The following is a 25,177-nucleotide window of genomic DNA, read 5'->3' as shown; positions in this document are numbered from 1 at the left end:
GATATACATTGTCAGACACCTCCCGGCGTTGCTTCTGTGGGTGTGGAACTCCTTTGTTGCAGGAAGCCCAAGCTGAGAAAGTTGCTGTTATGTCATAGGCTTTCCAAAGATTATTTTAAACATGGAGAAACCGGCTGGGAAGTGGGGTTGTGCTGTTGTGAGGTCCAGCAGGAGGGGGCTCCTCAGGCAATTAGGTTGTGGGAGGGTGCTGGTGGTCAGTCCGAGGCAAGAGGCAGGCATGGATCAAATTCTGAACATTCCAGGATAGGCAAGAGATAAAATCAGAGCATGTGCTTTTCAGAAATTCCCGGTTCAACCTGTGGCATCTCCAGTTTGTTTGTTTTCTTTAAAATAAGGTATGAAGTAGCTGATGATGCAGAAGACCTCTCTCTGCGTAAGACGCTGAAGAGCTGCTGCCAGTCAGCAGACCAGGGATAGCCAGTGTGGTACTCTCTGGATATTTGTTGGACTACATCTCCCATCATCCCTGACCATAGGCTGTGCTGGCTGAGTCTGATGGGAACAACATCTGGAGCGCATCACATTGGCTACCCCTGCAGTAGACAACCTTGGGCTGGGTGGACAGTCTGACCTCACACAAGTTTCTTACCCAGAAGTCTCAGGGCCAGAGGCAGGGAGTGTAAACCAAGGCAGACAGGAGGTGGTGTTACAAAACCAGCAGTATAATGGGATGGAGAAGGAGAGGTTAGGTTTTCTGAAATGAACAGGTGGCTCAGGTTGAGGAGTCTGTGGCCCTCCAGATGTTTGCGACCTTCAGCTCCTGTCAGCCCCAGGCAGCATAGCCCAGTGGTCAGAGATGATGGGAAATGAAGTTCAACCTGAAGAGCCCCAGGTTCTCTGGGCTCGAGCTTTTGCGGGGGATGTTCAAGGATTGACTGTTATGGTCAGCTGACAAAGTGCTCAGGCAGGTGATGACGCTTCTGGTACTGCAGCCTAGGGGGCACCTACGGAGCACAGAGCTCAGTCTGCCAGGTTTGTGGATGATACAGCACATGGGTGGCAGAGGTGCTAAAGCATTAGCGCCTACTGGCTGGTTGCAGTGGCACAAGTGCTCTTTGCCCCTCATTTGTCTTATGGCTGTGGGTCTCCCCCTGCCCTCCACATTGGTACAACTAGTACCTGCCCAGATCACTAAATTTATGACGGTGTTAGGGATTTGGTTTTTTTTTAATTATTCCCCAGCAAACAGCTCAAAACCTCCCTGATCTGCCAGAGTACCATAGGCGTTGTGGTGGATCAAAGCTTATTACGCCTGTGGCCTTTGAGGGCTTTGGAAACTCTCTGATAATTTTTAACATCCTTGCGTAGTTTGTATGTTCATTGCCCCTTCCCACTCCCCGCCACCAACTGCTTCACTGAGCCCAGCATCCCTCTTCCCAGCTGCAGGAAGGAAGAAGAAGCAGCGCCACGGGGAGACGGTTATCCCTCCCCGGTCACTCTTTGACCGAGCCACTCTGGGGATGCTGAAAATGAAGCGGGAAGGCAAAGAGCAGAAGAAGAACATCCTTTTGAAGCAGCAGACCCAGTTTGCAAAGCCGCTCCCGACTCTTGTGAAGCCGGCTGCAGAGGCGGGCCAAGACAATCCCGAGTGGCTCATCAGTGAGGACTGGGCGCTCCTCCAGGTGAGATGGCGTCTGCAACACTGGGTTCACTGCAGATGCAAGAAGTTACACTCACCTCTGGCTGTACTCCGAATAGACCCATAGAAACTGATGGGCATAGCCAACGTAGGCCCGTTGATTATCAGTGAGTCTGCTCTGAGTAGAATTTAGTTGGCTAGAACTCCATTGCTGAATAGCTAAATGTGTGTTTCTCCCAGTTTGTCGCCATCTGGCGGTCCTGGGTGCTTGATGCTTTCCCACTCTATCCACTAGGTGCCAGGTACGTTCCAAGAAAGACTTGGCCAGAACTGGGTTCACTTCCAAGTCCTTCATCTGCCTCTGCAGCGTACAGACATAAGGTCTGGCGGGGGGGGGTGCGCGCTGCTTATTTATTGAGTCCCCTGTGCCCCCTCCCAATAAGAGTATTCCCAGGGTGGTAGACATTGCTACATGAAGTCATTTAAAAGGCAAAGACAACAGAATAAACCACTGCAAGAACGGGTGGATTTGGTTGCAGCATAAACTAGCATCCTCAGAAGTTTTAAAAGCCTTTTAAAATAGAAATTAAAAAAGTGCAACACTTTCATTTTATTGCCTTTCTTGGAATGTCTAAAACTACAACCGTTAGCCACTATTTTTCTTTATTTTCTGTGCAGCTACTAAGCTCTGTATTCCTTGTATGGGTATGTTTCTTACTTGAAATTAAAAATGAGTTTAAAAGCTTAAAAGTAATAATTTGTTGAGTGGGATGCCAGGTAACCCTCCCAGGTGGGGGTATTCCATAGGCAGAGCTCCCCCTCTTACCCCGCCTACCAGAGACACTAAGTGGGGTGTGTGTCCAAAGATGACCTTGTATAGGTTGATTCATCTGGCATGTGTTGTGACTTTTGGGATCCCGCTTGGTGGACATAATGGCCAACAAGTATCAAGCCAGTTTTGCTTCAATCACAATGATGACCTAAACCTGTAAAGTAAACGGAAATACACTTGCTAATTTTGGAGAAAGTTAAGGAGACACCAGTGGGGTGTTGAGTAAACCTACCCCAATGCCCCCAGTTAATATGGAGGAGTCAAGTTTTCGCAGTTGTGTTGGTTTTGTTTTGCAAAACTGCAGCCCCACTCTGCATACCCCATTCCTTCATGTATATAGTCCTCACTCTCCACAATGGCTATCTTCTGCTTCCGCTGTCAGAGGCAGTGCGCCTCTGATTATCATTTGCTGGGGGGTCAAAGGAGAATGCTGTTGTGCTCATGCTCTGCTTGCAGGCTTCCCATGGGCGCAGAATAGGATGCTGGACTTGATCAGTTTTGTGCTGATAAAGTGTGATAAAATAGTGAGTTCAGCTTCATGTGCAACATACTAACCTGCAACATATTTTATTAAGCAAGTAGGACCCGCAACAAAGTCTTGCAGTGCTCTTGTTCAAGTACCCCAGAAAGCAGCTCTGTCTCTCTGGTTACTTCATTCCATTCCCCTTCTCCTGTCCTGTTTTCTGGGTCCTCCACTCCAACAGATACTCCACATTCTGTGGCCACTGACCATGTGTAGTCCTGTTTTGTCTCTCACACACCTCAGGTTTGTGGGGTTTTTTTCTGTTGCACTGCTGCAAACCTTGTGTTCCTCCCAAGTGCCTCCTCTTAGGGAACCAGAACTGGACCACCCACACATCAGAATCAGCACTCACTCCCCAGATATCACTAGTGAAGAGGATAGCAATAGAGTCTTACTTCGTGTCTGTCCTCCCCCTTCTTTGCAGGCGGTCAAACAGTTGCTGGAGCTGCCTCTCAACCTCGCAGTCGTGTCCCCGGCTCACACGCCCAACTGGGATCTGGTCAGCGACGTAGTGAACTCCTGCAGCCGAGTTTACCGCTCCCCGAAACAGTGTCGCAACCGCTACGAAAACGTCGTCATTCCAAGAGAAGAAGGGAAGGTGGGTGTAAGCCGAAGTAGGCAACTTTCTTGCACACGCTTTAGGGAGTCAGAAGCATAAGCAAATCCTTATGAAATTTGTAAAGAGAGGACCCGTACTTGTGATACTTTTCTCTTTTGGATCGTTTTACGTGGCACTCTTTTTCCTCCCTTTTTTTTTGTATTTGGAAATAAAATAAAATTTGGCAATGTGCTATAGAGTTCTTGCAACAGCCCTGTGAGTTAGGCCAGCATTTTGCCCGTTTTACCAATGGGGAGTTGAGACTGAGACATAGTGGCTTGTCCAAGGCCTCCCGGCATGCGTTCCCCCTCCCCCTCTTTTTTTTTTGGGTTGATCAGGGTACTGACCTCTGATCTCCTGGGCCTTAAGCCTCACCCTCTGTCCACTTGTACCACACTGGCTCTTATAGAGACTTTCTATTTATGTCACTAATCTAAATCCAAACCCATCGCAGAAAGTCAAACTTTGCTTCTTATTTTACAGCTTATGTATGAAGCGAACCCTAAGAAGAAGACAAAAAGCATTTATAAGGTGTGCACTTACAAATTGTTGTTCCAATTCAGACAGTCTGGTATCTTAAGCATCAGCAGAGGTGGACACAAGATGAAGTAGGAGATCCATATTTGAGTCCTGATTTGAACGCTCAATCAGCCATTTAAAGCCTTCCCATCTATTTCGCGTTGACGCAATAGATTGTGGCGCCAGGCGACCTTTGTCTCAAAGATGTGATTTGAAGAGTGATTTCTCACACTTTAGCCAGCTTGAATTAAAAAATAAAAAGTGTTTTGTCCACCTCCCAGAAATGCCACCTCATTCCGCATGATTATTATAATTAGTACCTTTTTTTTTGGTTTTTTGTTTTGAAAAAAAATGTTTTGTTACTAGCTTTTTTTTACTTTTCATTTTGAAATCTGATTGCTTTGCAGACATTTAATGAATTAATCCCTGCAACGCCCCATCAGGTAATGTATCACCCCCAACTTAACAGCTGCAGAAGCGTAGTTGTAAATTAGTTGTAGTAGGGTTAGAGGTGATAGCAGCAAATATAAACAGCTTTCCGGAAACCAGACCGCAAAGGGGCAAAGTTGGGTGCCATGGAGAAAGAGCTTTTGGCCTCAAGTTACAGCTCCTGCTAAACTTCTTCTTCTGACCAAGATAATCAAATTTAGGGAAATATTTGGGATGTTGCCGATTAACATGGCATTTGTCGGGAGACCAGTATTACAGTGAGTGTGTGAGAGAATGCACATGTGCATATTTTTATGTGCACCTGGTGAAGGAGTACCTGAGGAAGTAGCATCACTGAAGACAAGCGGGTGTGCACCTAATCAGTGGCTCAGCTACTTCAGACTTCTGAAGTCTCCCATGCATGCTGCTCTGTGCTTTCCACAGAAGAGCAGGGTTAAGTAAGTACAGGAAGCAAATTAGTGCTAGCAAGTCCATCTGGCAGTGTGTGGCCAATATGGTCTGATGTGACGGTATGGCTGGTAGGCAGAATAACTGCCCGAAGCTCTCTGGCCCACTGACTTGACTGCTCTGACGTCTTAGGAGCCCAGGGTAGGTGAGCTCCGGGGCAGGGTGGGGGGACCAAAATGGGGAACGAGCCATTTTGTAAAAACAAAACAAAACCCGACGCCAAAACAAAACCTTTGGCACTTAATCAAAGAAAGGGAGTTGTGGGGTACCCAGCCAAGCTGCTTCTCAGTGGTGCAATTTGACTGGTTCAGGCCAGGTTCCCTGTTTCTGGTCCCAGTCAGCCCAGAGTTCCTACCTGCCCCATGGAATAGGGGGGTCAATAATGAGAATTATTCAGCTGCTCAGCCTTAATCTTCTGGCAAGCGGGAGAGGCTTGTGGGATTGGGGAAGAGTGAGGGTGGGCTGGAGAAGAGGGAAAGAGGAGAGTAATAAGAAAGGGGGTGGAGATGAGACAGAATCGTTTTGGAGTGTGGGGATAAGAAGTCAGTTGTTTCAGGTTTGTGTACACTTCAGAAATACTACCCACCAGGACCTCCCAAGTGTTCCTAATTCTCCAGTCTCCATTTTCATGATTATATAAAATGGGAAATTAATCTGGTATTATTTTTCTTTCCCTACATTTCTGACACTTGAATCGGCAGCTTACAAACTTGGTACCGATGCAATATTTGGCATAACCTATTAGCCATGGTTATAAGAGGGAAAGCAAGCCACATATCCCCCTTTGCCTCCTGCCCATCTCTTACACATGCTCTCTCTTCCTTTTCTGTTTCACGGCTGTTTATAGAGCAGGTTTGTCTCTGCACTGATGACAGCGCTAACCATGGTTGGCTTTAACCAGAGTTTGCAAGCCTCCTTCAATCTCTGTATACAAAGCTAGCTTGAAGCCAGCCATGTTGAGCAATAATGCAGATATTCGTTTGTTCATTCATTCATTGAATACATCTGTACAGTGCCCTTAATTCAGTAGATTCCCAATAAATCCCAATAAATCCAGGAACCATCTACCCACACCGTGTTTAGCTCTGAAAAGCAAAGGAAGAGGGACAAACGTGAGAAATGGAACATTCAGATCCATGGATCACCCTGCTATTGGGATTAAGCTCTAGTAGTTTATAATCGTAGTTTGTGCTTTACTTGTTTCTTAGTATTTGTATACTTAGTATACAGTAAGCCTGCAACTTATGCATTTAACTTGTGTGCATTCAACTTCATGTGCTTGGCAAAAATAGCAAATTAAAAGGGGGGCAGAAAGGGAGTGAATGTCGGGGGGGGGGGAGACTTTGGCAGTCCCACCTGTCATTGAATTAAATGCGATTTTGGCTTTAGGCGCAGTCCCTGGAACAGAAGCCCTACATAAGTTGCAAGTTTACTGTACCAGATCTCTTACGTAGGCAGAAACATTACAGAGTCTTGTATTACGCCTTGTAAAACTTTGTTGTTGTTTGTTCATATTTAGACAAAGAATAGCCGACCACTTCGAACAAATCAGCTCTATGCCCAAGATGAGGGCTCCACGCACACCCAGCTTTACACTAATCATTTTGAGATTATGAAAATCATTGCTGGGAAGAGAAGCCCACCGATCAAACCCTTGTAAGTTCATAGGGAAGACGCTCCTCTTGCAGCCACTGCAGTAAAACTATTCTATCCGAAAGCCATTTGCTATGCAAGTCCATTGCAACAAAAACAACAGAGGCTTGGTATACATTGCAAGTAGCTTTTTATGGCATAGCCTTTTTGTGGACCCTAGTCCAGTTCATCAGGTACATGAAGTGCTATCCTTGAGTTAACAGGTCTTGAATCGGGTGGATGTGACTTAATAGCAATGACATGAGAAAAAAACTTCATCCAGTGATTATTCCATATTTAATTTGGTTAGTTCAGAAGACAGCTGTTGATAGCACAACGTTGTGGCATTGGGTAGCCAATTAACACATGTAATTGACAAAAATCCCATGTGTTTTCATATTGTCTCCAATGGCAGTTCTTCATATACAGTGTATTGATTGTAAACAGAATAGAAATCTGAATTCCACTATATAATTCTCCCTTGGGGTTCTTTGCCAAATGCAAATACGTTGTGTTTTCTTAAGGTCAAAAAGTGTTCTGGTGGATCTGTCAGTGCATGTGTTGGTGCCGTGACTTTAGAATATACAGCACTGCTCCTCTCTTCAGGAGTATTCTTTCTCCCCTCCCCTCCTCGGCCACCTTTAAATAAAGGGGCATTTTGGAAATGTGTTTCTTTGACAACAAATGTCCTCTTGGGTTGTATTTCAGACTTGGTATGAACCCTTTCCAGAAGAATCCAAAACACACTTCAGTACTTGCAGAAAGGTAAGAAGCTTCAGGTAGGAGGGAGGGGTTTCTCCAAGCACTTTAAGCAAAGAACAGGGAAAGGATGGAATTGATCAAGGGTCAGCAAACTTTTTCAGCAGGGGGCCGGTCCACTGTCCCTCAGACCTTGTGGGGGGCCGGACTATATTTTGAAAAAAATAAATAAAGAAAGAACAAATTCCTTTGCCCCACAAATAACCCAGAGATGCATTTTAAATAAAAGCACACATTCTACTCATGCAAAAACACCAGGCAGGCCCCACAAATCACCAAGTGATTCATTTTAAATAAAACAACACATTCTCCTCATGTAAAAACACGCTGATTCCCGGACCGTCCACGGGCCGAATTTAGAAGGCGGTTGGGCTGGATCCGGCCCCCAGACCTTAGTTTGCCTACCCATGGAGTTGATCTTTTTAGCAGAGACACACACATACAGAGAGAGATGCTCTGCATTGGGTGCAATCCAGCTAAAGCGAAATGCTTCTAAGTCCTTGTTGATATTGCTGGAAGTGATTTTAAGCATGTGCTCAACTCTTCCATCAAAATCAGTAGGCCTTAATAAAAGCTCTGGACTTTTGACCAAATGGTGCCCCAGTTCTTCCCCCTTCATAATTTCTAATTTAGTTTGTTCCTCTTCATTCCCAGCGGCATCAACTACGACAAGCCACTTCCTCCCATTCAAGTTGCATCTCTCCGAGCAGAGCGTATCGCAAAGGAGAAGAAGGTACGTTGCGAAGGAGATTCCAGTTCCTGCGCCGAAACAGTGAGTCGGGGGATGTTGTTTGGTGATAGGTCCAGTGTCACTCCTCCCCCTCCATAGTGGGGATGAACTAATGTATATGGTATGCTGCAGCTATTTGAAATATGTGATATAAAGGCTTTGTATTGACACTGTAGGGGCTTTATTCACAGTCTAATCTGGACTTAGTTCATTTATGAAATTTGTTGTTTTACCAGCACGGCTGGTCTCTCATTGTGTTACCAGTTCGGGTTTTTTAGGGCATGTTCTCACGTTCATTTTGCCAGTGCGGCTGGGGCAGTAATATTGAAACTTGGGAATAGCGTCATGGGTGTATCTTTCATTCATCATGTGATAAGTGTCTCCCATGCTTCTTATTTTGTTTAGAAACAGAAGCTGAAGTCGGGTGGTGGTGGGAGGGTATGATTCAGACTGGGACAGCAGTGCATGGGATTGATCTTGTCTCCCTGCACCGTTATTTATTTAAATATTTGGAAACCACACTTCCATACTGTCAGGGAACTGCCATCGGAGCTAGAGGCGGTGGGAAGGCTCCAAAGGGATGCAGGAGAGGGTCCCAGTAGGGAGAGAGGCAGCCCATCGGCTGGGGAAGGAAATCAGCATAACACCAGTGGAGAAGGGGGGCAGATGGGGGAATCGGAGAGGAGGCTCCAAGACTCCTCGCCGGAGAACAGCGGAGAGAGTACGGGTACTCCGCTGCCCACACCCTCCCTGCGCAGAAGACTTCCGCGCAGGGAGAGTAGGAGGAGACTTGGCGTCAAAACAACTTTTATGCTGGAAAAGGTTTAAGAAACGCCCACTGACGGATTCTGCCAGCGACTGAGACAGTCACGATGCTGGAGGCTGTTCAGTCAGAAAGGGTTTAACCAGGTAACCTCGCCAGCAGGGGCGGCAACGTACGCACGAGCAACCCCTAAATCCATTACACATACATAATAATCAAAGGTGCCATACAGGCTAAAGACACAGCATTGCAATAAAAATGCCAGACAGATCAGTAAGAGCGGGTTGGCAGAGAATATGAGATTTAAAAGCATGCGGGGGGCAGGCTTTATGTTGGGGGGCAGAACTGAGTTATCTGTGAAATGATTGGTCAATTAAGTATTTTTTATTATTTTCTTAATGGGAGGGGCAGCTGCCCCCCTGCACCCCCTGACTACGCCCATGCTTGAAAGGCCCGTCTGAATAATACAGTTTTTAGAAGACATCAAAAAAATGAACAGGGATTTCTCCTGCCAAACTTCTATTGGCAAAGAGTTCCACAGGGCAAAATATGCCACACCAAAGACTCGGTCCCTGATTAGGGCAATTTGAACCTCAGGGGCATGTGAAACAAACCAAAGTGTCCCAGGCCTCAGTGGCCAAGGTGGACTGGAAGGAATTCCTTGCTGTAAATCCCCCAAATCTCAGCTATTTACCCCTCAAGTAAATTCGTATTTTGGGGCAGGTTGGAGGAAAAGATTATTGGGAAATGGCACATGGAATTTTTCTGTACCACAGTCCCAAGCAGGATTGGGGGTTTCTCTGTTGATTCCGAGGACAGGAGAGACTATCCTGTGATGAACCTGTTGCTTGTTTGGGGCCAATGGCGCTGCTGTATATAATGGGGTGGAAGAGGCATCTGAACAGCTATTCCCAAGTCGTTATATATTTTTCTCCCCCTGCCCCCCACCTACATTGGGAAAGGTAATATGAAGATCTGCCCTAAAGAACTGACACAAAATGAAGGGACTGGACCTTGTATATAAAGATGTCAAGTCTAGGCAAATTCAACATATCCACCTGTTCACAGCCAATTGAAGAGAGGAGCGTGAGAATGGCTCGCCTTGTTCGGGATGCTTTTATCTGCCCTTTGAACAGGAACCAACCGCTTTTTCTCCTTCCTTATTCCCCAGGCTCTGGCTGAGCAGCAACGGGCCCAGCAGCAAGCTGGACCTCAGCAGCAACAGCAGGCCGGCCAGCAACAAACACAGCAAGCGGCAGTACAGCAAGCCCAGCCTCAGCCCCAGGCTCAAGCCCAGGTAGTCCAGCAGCCCCAGGCTGTGGTGCAGACGGCTGTTACCACTGTGGCAAACACTGCAGTGCTGGTAAGACACTCTCGAGGGGTTGCAAATAGCCACTGGCCCAGATGCCTGTGGGGAGTGGAGAGCGTGTCCGGACTGATGCAGCAGTTAAGCTATGCGAGAATCTCCTCTTATTCCTAAAACTCAAAGGACGCATAGCATCATAAAGTGTGGGAGAGGCAGGCTAAGAAGTGTCATGACAAGCCACATTTGCAGGGGTTCTTGTGGGCTTGTAACTTTCACAGGCAAAACTGTGTGGCTGCATTCTTGTTTTAAGACCAGCATCCTGTAGCGCTACAGGCACAGGCAGTGACCAGCCTTAACATCAGGCACGTCCATTTATATGCTGACTGTTTGTTTGACCCGTGGCAGCAAGGATGTTACCTGCTATAGGCTGGAAATCATAACCCTGATTTTCTGTAGGGAGGGAATCAGATGGTTATAGGCTAAATTCATGTTTGGTACTTCTCCCCCCCCCCGCCCCCCCCCAAAGAGGACCTGTTATTTTTGAAATAAGTTTTGGATTTATAAGCAAACCCACTCTGTTTTTTTATTTTTATTTTTACTTTTTCACTTGTGCTTTCATTTATCGTTGTGTATTCTGCGCTAAATCCTTAAACCAGTTAGAAACATAGCTTGAATATCCATGGAGATCATTTGGGACTCTGGCTAATTCTCAGAAAGCTGTGTCACATATGAGCAGATAGCTTCACGACTCTTACATGGTGCCCACATTCACACATAATGCTGTAATTTCTGGCTGCTTCAGCCAGAGCACACACAAATTTCCATGGCCCTTTTCCATTCCCTTCACTTCGCCTGAACAAGTCAAGATTTAGCACTTGACTGTATTTTCCAGCTGCTTCTGAAAATAGGGCTAATGTCTTCCAAACAAACCAGGATAGGAAGCCATCATTTAAAGTTTGCATCATATCCTGGCTTGTTTGGAAGGCATCAACCACAGGTTTGGGGTTCATGTGCAATGGGGAACTTTCATTAAAATGCCAGCTTTTTAACTAACTGCCGGCTTCAGAGGTTTGCGAAGAAGTTGTGTGCAGCTGCACACAGCTCCTGCCACATCCTGGCCACATTGCATGCCAACCCTTCCACGTCCCGGTATGTTTCTCTCTTTAACCAAAATTATCTCTTGGCCAGGCTGGCACAATGAAGACCTCGGTGACTGGGACAAGCATGCAGACAGGTAAGTTGCACCTCCCGTAGTAAAGCATTGTGGGTGGTGGAGAAATGACTATGCCCGCCTCCATTGCAGGCCCAGACTGACCTTTTGGTTTTGTTTCTCAGCTACAGTGAGTGGGAACGTTATTGTAAATACAGTGGCCGGGGTTCCTGGAACGACCTTTCAGCCAATCAACAAGCGGCTGGCTTCGCCCGTGATACCGGGATCCCTGGCGGTGAGTATTTTCAGATGCCCAGTGTGTCACTTTCAAGCTCCCAATGAGGGCAGTGATTTCAACCACAAACTTGACATGAGCCAACAGTGTGACGCGGCAGCTAAAAAAGCCAATGCAATTCTGGGCTGCATGAATAGGAGTATAGCATCTGGATCAAGGGAAGTAATAGTGCCACTGTATTCTGCACTGGTCAGACCTCACCTGGAGTACTGTGTCCAGTTCTGGGCACCACAGTTCAAGAAGGACACTGACAAACTGGAACGTGTCCAGAGGAGGGCAACCAAAATGGTCAAAGGCCTGGAAACGATGCCTTATGAGGAACGGCTAAGGGAGCTGGGCATGTTTAGCCTGGAGAAGAGGAGGTTAAGGGGTGATATGATAGCCATGTTCAAATATATAAAAGGATGTCACATAGAGGAGGGAGAAAGGTTGTTTTCTGCTGCTCCAGAGAAGCGGACACGGAGCAGTGGATCCAAACTACAAGAAAGAAGATTGCACCTAAACATTAGGAAGAACTTCCTGACAGTAAGAGCTGTTCGACAGTGGAATTTGCTGCCAAGGAGTGTGGTGGAGTCTCCTTCTCTGGAGGTCTTTAAGCAGAGGCTTGACAACCATATGTCAAGAGTGCTCTGATGGTGTTTCCTGCTTGGCAGGGGGTGGGACTCGATGGCCCTTGTGGTCTCTTCCAACTCTAGGATTCTATGATTCAACCAGAGTCCAGTGGTTCTAAGCAAAGTGTGTGTGCGGATGCAGTTTGATTATAGATAGGGTTATCTGGAAAAAAATCCTACCCTGGAAGTGGGATTCTTTACTACGGCGAGGACAAAGCTTGGTTTGCCAAGATGTCTTGAGCTTGAGCCATTTGGTCAAGGATAATCTTAACTTGAGAGCTGTGACAAATTACATCTTTCTTCCTTTCCTTTAGACCGCAGGAGGAACGGCTACAGCCCAGGTGGTACATACTCAACAGAGAGCAGCTGCTGCACCTGCTGCACCTGCAGAACTGGTGACCATAGCATCTACCCCAGGGGTCCGAGCAGTGACATCGGTGACAGCGCCAGCGGTTGTCACTACTAACCTGACCCCGGTCCAGACCCAAGCAAGATCCTTAGTCACTCAGGTTACGCCAGGTAAAGAGTGTACATTTTGCATAGCCTGATTTTTTTTTAAAAAAAAGGTTAAATCTTACCTATGGGATACTTTCCCAAACTGGTAGTAACATCTGCTTCTTGTTTCTAATCCTCTGCTGACTTGACCTTGCGTGGGTTTTAACACCAGCAGCAGCAGCAACAACAACAATTTATACCCTGTCCATCTGGCTGGGTTCCCCCAGCCACTGTGGGCGGCTCCCAACAGAATATTAAAAACACGATAAAACATCAAACATTAAAAACTTCCTTAAACAGGGTTGCCTTCAGAAGTCTTCTAAAAGTTATTTATTTCCTTGACACCTGGTGGGAGGGCGTTCCACAGGGTGAGCACCACCACCGAGAAGGCCCTCTGCCTGGTTCCCTGTAACCTCAATTCTCGCAGTGAGGGAACCGCCAGAAGGCCCTCGGGAAGTTAGACCTCAGTGTCCGGTCTGAAGGATGGGGGTGGAGACGCTCCTTTAGGTATAATGAGCTGGGTATATTATATTTAGCCCATGGATGGGGAACCTGCGGCTCTCTAGATGGTTTTAGACTCCAGTACCCATCGTGCCTACCCACTGAGCATGCTGGCTGGGGCATCTGGAAGGCCAAAGGCTCCCTGCCCTCAGTTAAATCTGTGGGGGCCTTTTCAACTCGAAGGGCAACCTCCCCGGAGCGGGGAGCGCACGACAGAGTGCTGAGGCAGAGACGAAGGAGGGCACCAAGGTAAATGCTGCCTTTGTACTTACCTCATTTCTGCACCCACTCCCACACCCCTCTCTATCCCATATCAAGGCAAGCCAGAGGCTTTATCAGAGTTCAAGGACAGGTTCTAAGCTCTCTCAGAAACTAGAAACTCTCAGGCAGGGCATGAAGCAGGGCCAAGCAAGAGTGTGGCCTGGGAACAGGGCTGGCCGAGTAGGGGGGGGCTGTTAATGACTTGTAAATTGTGCCGCTGAAGTTTTTTCCTGCTTGTTACTGGGAATTGTTTTGTGAAATCTTTATGAATTGCATGCTGTAGGTTTTATTCCTTAAAAACGTTGCAGGTCGCTTGGAGGTGAGTTTTTTTGTGTGTGTAATGAATGGCTAGGAAGTGTAATCCATCTCCTTTTCTTCTTCTCTTCCCCCTGCCCCCAGCAGCTCCAGCAGGTGTGCAGTTGTCGGGGAAGGCTATCAGCCCGGCTCACTTCCAGCTCCTGCGGCAGCAGCAACAGCAGCAGGCGGCAGCAGGCCAGGTCCAAGTCCCACAGGCTCAATCACCAGCCCAGATTAAAGCTGTGGGGAAGTTATCCCAGGTGAGGGAGAGGCTCCTCGATTTGTTAGCATTGGTCGGAGCGCTGCATTGCACCCTATCCGCACTATGCATTGAAAGCAGCACCATGCTGCTTTAAGAGCCAGGAAAATCCTGGTGGCCCTCCAAGACCCACAGCAATTTTCAAGTGTTCAGGGGGTGGGAGTTTGGGGAACTCTGTAGCTTGGTAGAAGAGTGGTGTAAATTGGGCATATTTGCATCATGGAGTTGCGGGGAAGGGCAAGGAGTTTGCCTGAGTGCTGAAGCCCTGCCTCCATCCCCTAGAGATTTAACCTCATCCTCTCTCACTTCTGAGATGCTTTGCCCATGCACAGCTGTCAAGCATATCTTTACAGTCATCAGAACTGGAAACCTGCTCTTTGAAACAAAAGATAAAAGCAGGGGCTCTGGGAAAGGAGGCCCCCGCTCTCAACACCAGATTCTGTTTTTTTAGCTCTGTCGCTTCCATGGAATTCTAGCATACACATAGCCTTCATGTATTTTTGATAACATGGCATTTGATTTTACACCTGGACCTAATATATATATAGCAGCTTTCTCCAACCTGGGGCTGATGGAGTTTGCAGCCCAAAGCATTTGGAGGGCAACATACGAACCTGCCTTTTATTGTGTCGGACCTTTGCCCTGTCTAACTCAGTTACTCCCTGTGTCGACTGGCAAGCGCCTCTTCGTGGTTTCAGGCACAGACTCTTTCCCAGCCCTATCTGGAGAAGCCGGGCATTGAACTAGGGACCTTCTGCATGCAAGGCAAAGACTCTACTGCCGAGAGCAACCCAGATGGGGAAAGGTGCAGGGCATGACGTAACATGCACTGTGTTTTGAGATCTATACGCTCAGCCAGGGTGGATAAAAATCAAGGATTAATTTTTAAAAATAGTAATAAATAAATCAGATTTTTTAAAATTTAAATCGGATTTTTAAATTTAAATCGGATTTTTAAAATAAAATGCTTTTGGATGAGAAATCTTTCTAAAGATAGTTTTCTCTTTAAGTTGCATTATAGTCCAAAGGCTATTCATCAGGAAATAAGGGTTTGTTTTATGTTTTTCATGTGTGCTAAAACTCAGTCTACGTTTTTTTTAAAAAAAACAACCGTTTAACCACATCAGTTAACAGACATGGATACATATGCTATAATGTTATTGTTTTAGTTAAATAAATTGTTTATTAAGGAAATGGTTATTTTTCTCCTTCCAATAAAGTACAGCAGAAAAGTTGTCCAAATATAAACAGTTAACTTATTAAACCTCACAATAATTTCATAATTATCTGTCTAGGTATTTATAATAGTATAACCAAATCAGTAATTTTTTATATAACTGTAAAAACTACTCTGAAAATTTATTATTCCAAAAACGAAACCTTCATCTGGTTGTAAATATTAAGATTATACCAGCAAGAATGAATCTTTCTGTAAAAAAATATGATTTAAATCAAGTCTTACTGACTACTGATTTAAATCAGGTCTTGCTGACTAGTGATTTAAATAGTGATTTAAATCGATTTGATTTAAATCAAATCCACCCTGCGCTCAGCAAATCTTGCTACTGTATCAGAAAAGAAAAACTTTGGCTCAAATTCTCTCCTGGTATCAGAAGCCGTTTAGCAGAGCCAAAAGTCGTGGTGGTGGTACGATGTTGTGTTTCTCCTCTCTCTCTCCAGGAGCAGCTCATCAAGTTACAGAAGCAAAAGATGCAGCTTCCCCAACAGCAGGCCGCCCAGCAGCAGGCCCAGCCTGGAGCCCAGCAACAGGCCTCTCAGGTCCAAGTGCAGCAGCAGCAGCAGACCCAGCAACTCACGGCCGTCGCAGCACCGAGGCCAGGGGCGGTCCTCACTGGCACCACCGTCACGAACCTCCAGGTTGCTCGCCTTGTAAGTCAGCCTTGGGGATCCCGCAGAGGTTAACAAGCCAGCAGAAATTTCAGTTAGCCTGGCACTGGTGGGACGGTTGGCAAAGAGGAGAGACTGGGCACAAGCCTTCTCCTCTCTTTCTTTTGGCTTGGCTAAACGCTGCCTGCTGTGTGTGTGTGTGGCCCTGCCCTTCCTCTGCTGGCTCATTCGCTCTCCTGCATGGTCTTCTGTACTGGCTGGGCAAGTTCTTTAAATGCATTTAAGCCCTGGACTGGCAGCCACAGAATTCTGCTCAGCTACAGCACTCTTCATTGTGAACACAAGGTGAAAAGTCTTTCTGGAACAGCTGTCTTCTTTCTCACAGACAGTATATATTTGGGAAGCAGACCGTTCCCCACTGTTGACCCCTAAGCGACTGACATTTAGAGGACACTGCTTCTGAACACCAGGGCTCCATTTAGCCCTCATGGCTTCTGGGGGTCAATGGAGCCTGCCCCTCCTCCATGGATTTGTCTTAAGCCCCATTTGAAGCCATCTGGGCCAGCCTTCTCCAACCTGTTGTCTACCAGGTGTTTGGGACAACCACCATTTGTTCCTGTTCATTGGCCAGTTGGGCTGATGGGTGTCATGGTACAAAACTTCTGGAGGCTGCTGGCTGAGAGTTGGAGTGTAGCAGAATCCGGAGAGCCACAGGTTCCCCATCCTGTTTTAATCCAGGGGTGGGGAACATTTTTAAAGTTGAGGGCCACATTCTCTGGCAGAGAACCTTCAAGGGGCTACATGCTGGTGACGGGCAGGGCCAGAGGCAAAAGTGGCCGGAGCACTTCGTACGAACACTCACAAACCTTTCTCTGTTCTGCAAGCAGGGCAAGCGAGAGGCATTATCAGAGTTCAGGGAAACGTTACAGACAGGCAAAGTGTCCCGAGGAGGGTGCGAAGCAGGGCCAATGAGGGCCTGAGTAGAGTTCCAAGGGCCAGATAGGTTTCTCGTTCCTGTCTCATTGCGTTGCCGTTCTGCATTCCACCAGAAATAGTCAGGTCTCCTCTCATGCTTGTGCAATAATCCCAATTCCTTACTGCTCAGACTCGTGTTCCTGCTTCCCAGCTTCAAGCGCAAGGCCAAATCCAGGCCCAGGCACCGCAAGCAGCCCAGGTGGCCTTGGCGAAGCCTCCGGTGGTGTCTGTTCCAGCTGCTGTAGTGTCATCTGCAGGGGTCACCACACTCCCTGTCACAGTTGCTGGGATTAGCGTCGCTATTGGACAGCCACAGAAAGCAGCAGGTGTGTCAATCATTATTCTTAACCTGTGTGTGTGAGAGAGAGCATATCAAACTTCCAGAAGAAAAAACCCGAGCTTTCACTTTAAGTCTCTTTTCTCCCTTCTCTCAGAGTGATGTTCAATATGTCACTTTCTATTTCTTTCTCTTTTTAAAATCAGAGACTTACTAATGCCTAAACTGTACCATGCTTGTGACAGTGAATTCTCCAGTTGTCCAAGGACTTGGGATATTCAGTGGGTCAGGGAATCAAACAGATTGCAGACTTGCTTCTGTGAAGCAGAAGGAAAGCTGTCGGTTTAGCTGTAGCATAGGAGCTGGTGGAGAACTGGCAAGAGGTTTTATTTCTATATCAAAAACTTGCCCCCTGCTTCATCCCAAGATGATTTAGGTCAAGATATGAAAACAGTAAGAGGTCGAAACAAAAAACACAGCAGCAGAATAAATACATCCCAGCATAAACAAAAGAGCAGAATAAATGCAAGTTGCACAAAACACCTGTCCATTTCAAAGACTTTCCTGAGGAACTATATGTCATCTTGGTACCTGAGGGACCATAGCTTCCCAAAATAGCCCTCCTCCTCCCCCTCTCTCTAAAACCACCCCACTTTGGGTTGTGCTGCGTGCACACAAATTGCTGCCCAACACATTGCCTGCAGTCATCCTGCTCCAGTCAGGTCGGCAAGAAGAATTTGGATTTGATATCCCACTTTATCACTACCCAAAGGAGTCTCAAAGCGGCTAACATTCTCCTTTCCCTTCCTTCCCCACAACAAACACTCTGTGAGGTCAGTGGGGCTGAGAGACTTCAAAGAAGTGTGACTGGCCCAAGGTCACCCAGCAGCTGCATGTGGAGGAGCGGAGACGCGAACCCCGTTCCCCAGATTACGAGACTACCGCTCTTAACCACTACACCACACTGGCAAAGTTGTGGGGACGTGCTAGTGGAGGGCAGGAACAGCAGTGCTGAGAAGGATGCTCAGGTTCACAGTGCTTTGGAAAAGCCCCTCCAAAGCACAGCTGCTCCAGAAACTTGGAAGGAGATGGGTAGGATCTTCAATGGGCATCAGAGGCACTTACCTCCAAAATTCAACAGGACCGCAGGTGAAGGCCTCATCCTTCTGGAAGCTGGCTTGTGTGGCTACCACAAATGTCAAGTTTGTTTAGTAGCCAGGACAGGTGGGTCTCTGACTACTGATAAAAGAGCAGTAATGGGGAAAGATATGTTGAAGGAGGAAGGACTTCAGCAGGCACTGAAAACACAACAGTCTAATATTTAACAGGAAGGAATTCCAAAAAGGTATTTCGGAGCATCATTGTAAACAGTGTCTCAGAACTTGCATTGTCCAGTCTTTTAGTTCTGTCCTTCATATCCTGCACAGGAGGACAGACTGTGGTGGCTCAGCCACTGAACGTCCAGCAGCTCTTGAAACTCAAGCAGCATCACCAGGCAGCCCAGCAGCAGAAGGCCATCCAGCCTCAGGTTGCCCAAGGACAAGCTGCTGTTCAGCAAAAGGTACCCCTCTCTGTTCCTGTTACTGCCTTTGCAAACGCTGCATTACCATTAAGGTGGGAGACTGGATACGTTGGCTATTAGAAGCATGCTAAAGATGGAGGAATGGCCTGCTGTTATCACCAACTCATTGTCGCAGTAGAGCACAGCTGCATAGGGCAAAGATTTGCACGTACTTAACCGTGTCCTGGATTCAGAGAACTCCATTCTGTTTGTTACATTCCATATCCTGCCTTTCCCTGAAGGAGGTCAGGGCAATGTGCATGCTTCCACACACCCCTGTATCCTCTAAGGAAGCCTGTGAGGTAGGTTGGGAAGAGAGGTTGTGACTGGCAAAGGTCACCCAGGGATTTTCCTGGGGGAAATGGGGAATCGGAACCTGATTCTTCCAGTCGTAATCTGACATTTTTAACCAGTGTGCTGACTCGAAGAGGTTGAATGCCCTATTTTGCCCTTTCAGATAAATGCCCAGCAAGTCACCGTCCAGGCCCAACAGCAGACATCACAGCAGCAGAAAGTCTACGCTACGCAGCCGGCCATTAAGGCACAGTTCCTACCAACGCCGATTTCTCAGGCCCAGAAACCTGGTGGAGCCCAACAAGTCCAGACCCAAATACAGGTAAGGCTACTGTGCCTCTTCCCCTCTCTTTGACGAGGATGTGATATTGGTACTCATACAATAAGAGCCTCTTCCGTTTCCCTGCCGGTTGTTCAGTGTCTGTTTCTACCGAGTTCATCCCTACATCAGTCGGTGTGGAACCCACAGACACTGGCTTAAGTCAAACATTTGCAGAATGCTGGATACTTTTTAAATGACAAACCCCTTCTCCCCCAATGTGTTGTTCTTAAAGGTTGCAAAGCTCCCACAAGTGGTCTCACAGCAGGCAGCAGTAGCCAATATTCAGCAGGTGGTGTCTGTTTCCCAACAGGTAAGGTTTGTGGGAGTCCACATTTCAAACTTGCATACATTTTTTAAAAATTATTGAGCAGGGAAGTGTAACTTCTGAAATTGCCTTTAGAAAGGATTGAACCCTTAACAAAGTGTGATGTTCACTAGCAAGCATTTCTGTTTACCTCTTCTCCTTTTTCTCCCTCCCTGCACCCCTCAAGGTTCAAGCTCAGCCGCAGACGGTGACTTTGTCCCAGACAACAGCAGGACAGCATCAGGTCCAAGTCATCCCTGCCACCACCGCCACCGCTCAAGTGGTCCCACAGAAACTGGTCCAGCAGCAGGTTGTCACGGCAGCATCTCCCCAGATTCAGGCAGCCGGCGTACAGAACCCATCTCAGGTTCCGGCATCGTCCGACGGCCAGACTCAGCAAGCGAAAGTGCAAATGAGGACTCCGGTCAGGATAAAGGCGCCCAACAAACCCAGCTGAGTCCATGGTGACCTCACAGCAGTGAGCGAAGGAGGACACGCTGTTAGTGCTTCCTGCAACCTGGCAAATGCTGGAGCCTGCAGACCTGTTTGCACAGGAAAAACTTTGCCGGCAGTCCCTTCACCAGAGAGCCTCTCCCCAAAAGCTGCAGGCGCACTTTGTGACTCTGATCCTGTGAGAAGTTCCCCGGAAGGCCGCATGTTCAAACCATACGCTGTGTAAATATTTAAAGACCTGGATCTCTGCTTGTTTTCATAAGAGAGATAATCGAAGAGGTTGCTCTCAAGTATCCGTAGAAATCTGCATAGTCTCGCATATCACCATCACTGCCGTAGGGAAATCCTCTTTGAGTGGGTTTCAAAGGACTAAAAGGCAATGCTCAGTCAATGGCTGGCAGAGGAAGAGTCCTCTCCACTTGTTTGGAAGTTGAGTTGTGACAAGCCCTCCATAAGTTGGCTGGGAGTAGGGATTTGTTAGAAGCTCTCTCCAGAACATTTAGCCAATAAATGTGAAGATTTGTAAGTATCTGTAATTATGAACCATATTTCAGTCTCCATTTTTGTAAGTCCTTTTTTAAAAAAAAACATTTGCTAGCTGTGTGTCAAGTTGTGTGTCCTGTTCCCTTCCCCACTCTGTACAGTGTTTTTTAAAGCACTCACCCATAGGCTTTCACTCTCATTTTCCCACTTTTAAGGCAAATAATAATCCAGGCATGTGTCTTGGGGAAATAAATACTATGTGATAGTATCTGTGTGTTTAATTATTACCCCTTGTTTCTCTTCCTACCCCACTTAATTTGTAAAAAGAAAGGTTTCGTTAACAATTGATAAGCAAAAACGGTTCATTGCCCTTATTTCTCGCCTGGAGCAGCCAGACTAGGAGAATGCTCCAGTATTTTTTTCACTCTTGGGATCTGTTTTAAATGTCTCTGCTTTATAGGAAGAGGAACTTAAAAAATTCAGTCTAAATTCTTTAGTTGTGTAAAGAATTGGATCTAAATGTTTTTGTGCTCTTTTACCAAACGATAAGAAACGAAATCTTCATGCGGGGCATTTGTGGGTTGCTAATTTGCAAATATCGCCTGCCTTACTAATTTTTGAGTTCCTGAGCAACTGTGAAACAATCAGGGACAGCAGCTTCTGACTCCCTCAACCCCCCCCCCCCCCCAATTCATGGCAAAATATCTTTGCCATGTGTTAAAAACTGACACTGCTTCCGGAACCTCAGATTGTCTGCTGTTTTAGTTACTATGCTGCACAATGTGCCATGAGAACAAAATGAGATATTATTAAATGCTAGAAAGAGGACCATGGTTTGCAGGGAAGTGATATATCTGCATGCTACACAACTGGGACCCCATTTTTGGCGAGGTGGGGCTTCTGCCGTACTTCTCAGACTACAGAGCCTGCCCAAAGCTTGTGGGTCACAGTGGGCTCTGTGCTAAGCTCTTGTGGATTGTGGCCAACGTAGATTCCTGTTCTGCATACGTGAATTATTGGACTGCAACTGTTAGAGAGCACAGGCAACGTTTTGAACCTGCAGAGCCCCTGGCCCTTTAATTTAAATTCAGTTCCCTCTTGCAACATGCCTGCTTTTCTTGGAACCTCAGTTTTTACAATTGTCAGTTGTGTGTGTTTGTTTGTTTTGGGTTTTTTTTATAAAAAATAAGTGTTTGTACATAAAAGAAGTAGAGACAGATCAACCCTCCCTCAATAGCTTTGTACTATTACGTTCGTTGGTTTGTGTTTGTGAGAGCTGCTATTACACAGGCAGTGGAAGAATTAAAATGCAAGCTGAAGGCAACGGCAACACACAAAAAAAGATGGTTGGGAACCACTTGGAATGTCTCTTGTGTTAGCAGAGGGCTCGTCAACCTGGTACCCTTCAGATGTTATGGACTACAACTCCCATGAGCCCTCACCAGCAGAGTTGGCTGGGAACCACCCAAAATATTTCTTGCATTAGCCTCTTTGGAGATGAGTGGGTCATGCATAGAAGCTGGTTCCTAGTAGATCATTGCACATATTTCATACTGTATACTGATGTCCACCCCACCCCCCTCCAAAAAGTGTAGTTAGTTCTGGTTTTACTTCTGAAAAAAAATGTTTATATCTTTATTATGTGTATAAATGCAGTGGGGTGTAAATGTAAACAGAAAAGAAAAAGTAAAGGTTTCTCTCCTCCCCCTGCATTTTTTTTGACAGCCTCTGTGTTTGGTTTTGATTGTGTCAGCAGAAGCAATGTCTATTTCTACAGACAGTGAAGATGAAAATTAGACTCTTCCCCTCTGTCTCTCCCTCCTCTTCCCTCCCTCTCACAAAAAAGTGTGTTAGGAAGCCGGTCTAATTTGTAAATATCTTTATGAACATAAAACATTTGTACTTGACCAGTAGGATTGTAAGGACTTGTGATGTATCCTACTTGAAGGTGTAATAAAGTGTACATTTTTATAACACATGGCTGCCATTATTTCTTGGGACTTTTGTATTTTGCATTGACCCCTTAGGATCTGCTTCTTTGCTACAAAATATTAGTTCCTTCCCCCCCTGGAAACCATGAGGGAAGGGGAGGCTGATAAAACCCCAGAAACTTTAAAACAGCTTTGCAGGTTCAACCTTTTATCAAGATGTATCATCCTAGAGGTGATAAACAGGAAGAAGTTGAAATTAGAACTCCATGTGCACTAATGTCAAAACAGAGACATCTCCCCTGTCTCCAAAATAAATAGGGAGAGCGAGTCTTGAAACAAAAGGAACAGTTGCAGTATAGGCTAAGAGCAAGACTCTGACACTGATCTAGAGAAGGAAAAGTTGCATTGGGTACTTTACATAAAGGTAAAGGGACCCCTGACCATTAGGTCCAGTCATGACCAACTCTGGGGTTGCGGCACTCATCTCGCTTTATTTGCTGAGGGAGCCGGCGTACAGCTTCCGGGTCATGTAGCCAGCATGACTAAGCCGCTTCTGGCAAACCAGAGCAGTGCACGGAAACGCCGTATACCTTCCCGTTGGAGCGGCACCTATTTATCTACTTGCATTTTGACGTGCTTTCAAACTGCTAGGTGGGCAGGAGCAGGGACCGAGCAACGGGAGCTCACCCCGTCATGGGGATTCAAACTGCCGACCTTCTGATCGGCAATTCCTAGGCTCTGTGGTTTAATCTACAGCGCCACCTGCGTCCGTCTATTGGGTACTTTACCAGGGAGTAAACATCACTTGAGTTTGACCAAACTGCGGGAGGCAGTGGAAGACAGAAGTGCCTGGCGTGCTCTGGTCCATGGGGTCACGAAGAGTCGAACACGACTAAACGACTAAACAACAACAAATCAGGGCTTTGAACATGATTCACCCAGGTCAGAGTCAATATTCTAGCCAAGGCACCAGAGTGCAGGGCATATGGGGCTTGTCAACCTGGGAAGGGAGCCCACTTAGGAGGAGGAAAACTCTGACCCTAAACCTCTGCTTCCTTGCGGGATATATTTGGGGGGAGAAAAGGCTACCTTACACATCTGGAGTGGAGTCCCTAAGATGGTTGGATGGCACCTTGTACACCTCCTGGTGCCAAACGTATTTTCCCCCAGTTTTCAGGGTTTTTATTATTTGCTTTTATTAAAAGATTTTCATGGATAACAAAGATACACATAACATCTCTGTTTTCAGTTCATAGAGTCCTTTCTACATGTCAGTTACACTCTGTGTGAGACTTTGCTGTCAAAGGGGAAGGTATCCCCAATATACGAAATACTACAAAAGTATTGCTCTGCTGTCCTTTGGACCTTATTATCAGTGAGGCCGAGAGGGGGTTATTGTCATCTGGGGATCTCACGGGGAGGTCACTTTTGAGTTGCTAACACAGCAGTTTGACTTCACCTCCAGAGGCTTACTCCATTGTCTGCGAGACAGATGTCGAAACGATAGCCTCCTACCAGCCAGGCCAGATCCCTGAACTCAGAGGAAAGTAATTCTAACCATGTGTGGCCATGTTTTTCCTATGCTTTTGGTGTCTAACCTATGTAATGTCTCTCAACTTCTGTCAACTTACTGTGGTAGCCCTGAACCTGAGATCAGGATCCCTGAAAGACCAGCTGAGTTCTTAAATCCCAGCCTGGTCACAGAGCTCATCCTGGTCACAAAGGCCCAACTGGCCTCACTCACTTCTTTAAGTGTAGCTTGATAAATCTCCCCAAGTGTGACAGGGATGCATCCTGACACACTTTTATTTTTAGTACATGAAAATTGTTACACAGTATATACTACAAAACTGTAGAGTTGGAATTGACCCCTGCCCCGGCAATGCAATCTTTATTGTTGGGGTTATAAGATAAAAGGAATGGGTTGGAGGATATTTTTTATTGAATTTATACACAGTGGTACCGCGGGTTAAGTACTTAATTCGTTCCGGAGGTCCGTTCTTGACCTGAAACTGTTCTTAACCTGAAGCACCACTTTAGCTAATGGGGCCTCCCACTGTCGCCGCGCCGCCAGAGCACAATTTGTGTTTCATCCTGAAACAAGTTCTTAACCCGAGGTACTATTTCTGGGTTAGCGGAGTCTGTAACCTGAAGCGTATGTAACCCGAGGTACCACTGTACCGCTCTATATCCGCAGGTCTCAGGGCTGTTTCCAGTATAAAATCAGAATTATAATACCCCAAAGTACATAATCAAAATAAAAACAACAACCCAATAACACACGCTCATTTTAAAATTTAAAATTTCCAGCTTAGGAAAACAAGTTTGCAACATTACTGTCTAGGCCCCCCAAAAATCTGATAAAAAAACAGTGTGTAAAAATGCACGTGTTGAAGAATCGCTTTGGCATCCACCTGACCTACAGTATTGGCAAATCTTCCCCATGACCGCTTTCTCTGTTCGGCTTCGGGCGGATCCTCGGCTCTTTACGCGCGCCTTGGCTGGGGCGCTTCGCTGCGCATTGCGCTTGCATCTAACGGAGCCTCGTGCGGCTTCCTCGCGAGGAAGGAAAGAAAAGCAACATAAGGAAACACACTGCCAGGACTGGCGGTCGCTGCTGCCGCTGATCCGGAGCGGAGGCGGAGCCGAGCGGAGTCTCTTCCCGCCCCGGGGGCGGAGGAGGAGGATCGGCTCTGGAAGG

The 25,177-nt window shown here is 46.6% G+C and overlaps 1 protein-coding gene across 50 annotated transcripts in view; it reads left to right on the top strand.

The window, feature by feature from the left end:
• EP400 (E1A binding protein p400) overlaps positions 1-22,519 on the top strand; it is a 77,847-nt gene extending 55,328 nt beyond the window's left edge. For 11 of the 50 annotated variants that reach the window (XM_083476340.1, XM_083476336.1, XM_083476325.1 and 8 more), the window contains 18 exons: positions 1,402-1,643; positions 3,380-3,553; positions 4,037-4,084; positions 4,480-4,515; positions 6,489-6,625; positions 7,310-7,366; positions 8,015-8,132; positions 10,025-10,216; positions 11,348-11,393; positions 11,495-11,604; positions 12,530-12,734; positions 13,872-14,029; positions 15,709-15,918; positions 16,982-17,177; positions 18,556-18,689; positions 19,147-19,305; positions 19,538-19,615; positions 19,797-22,519. In XM_083476340.1, the coding sequence (XP_083332466.1) occupies positions 1,402-1,643; positions 3,380-3,553; positions 4,037-4,084; positions 4,480-4,515; positions 6,489-6,625; positions 7,310-7,366; positions 8,015-8,132; positions 10,025-10,216; positions 11,348-11,393; positions 11,495-11,604; positions 12,530-12,734; positions 13,872-14,029; positions 15,709-15,918; positions 16,982-17,177; positions 18,556-18,689; positions 19,147-19,305; positions 19,538-19,615; positions 19,797-20,066 (2,570 nt within the window). In that variant the 3' untranslated portion in view covers positions 20,067-22,519. The remainder of the gene's footprint in view (positions 1-1,401; positions 1,644-3,379; positions 3,554-4,036; positions 4,085-4,479; positions 4,516-6,488; positions 6,626-7,309; positions 7,367-8,014; positions 8,133-10,024; positions 10,217-11,347; positions 11,394-11,494; positions 11,605-12,529; positions 12,735-13,871; positions 14,030-15,708; positions 15,919-16,981; positions 17,178-18,555; positions 18,690-19,146; positions 19,306-19,537; positions 19,616-19,796) is intronic. The other 39 variants (XM_083476329.1, XM_083476334.1, XM_083476314.1 and 36 more) reach the window with 21 other exon arrangements.
• Positions 22,520-25,177: the final 2,658 nt, after the last annotated feature.

The sequence above is a fragment of the Podarcis liolepis genome, assembly GCF_965112155.1.
Source record: "Podarcis liolepis genome assembly, chromosome: 15".
NCBI classification, from domain to species: domain Eukaryota; kingdom Metazoa; phylum Chordata; class Lepidosauria; order Squamata; family Lacertidae; genus Podarcis; species Podarcis liolepis.
The sequence above is the reverse complement of the archived record's forward strand: the minus strand, read 5'-3'. Positions and strand labels throughout refer to the sequence as shown.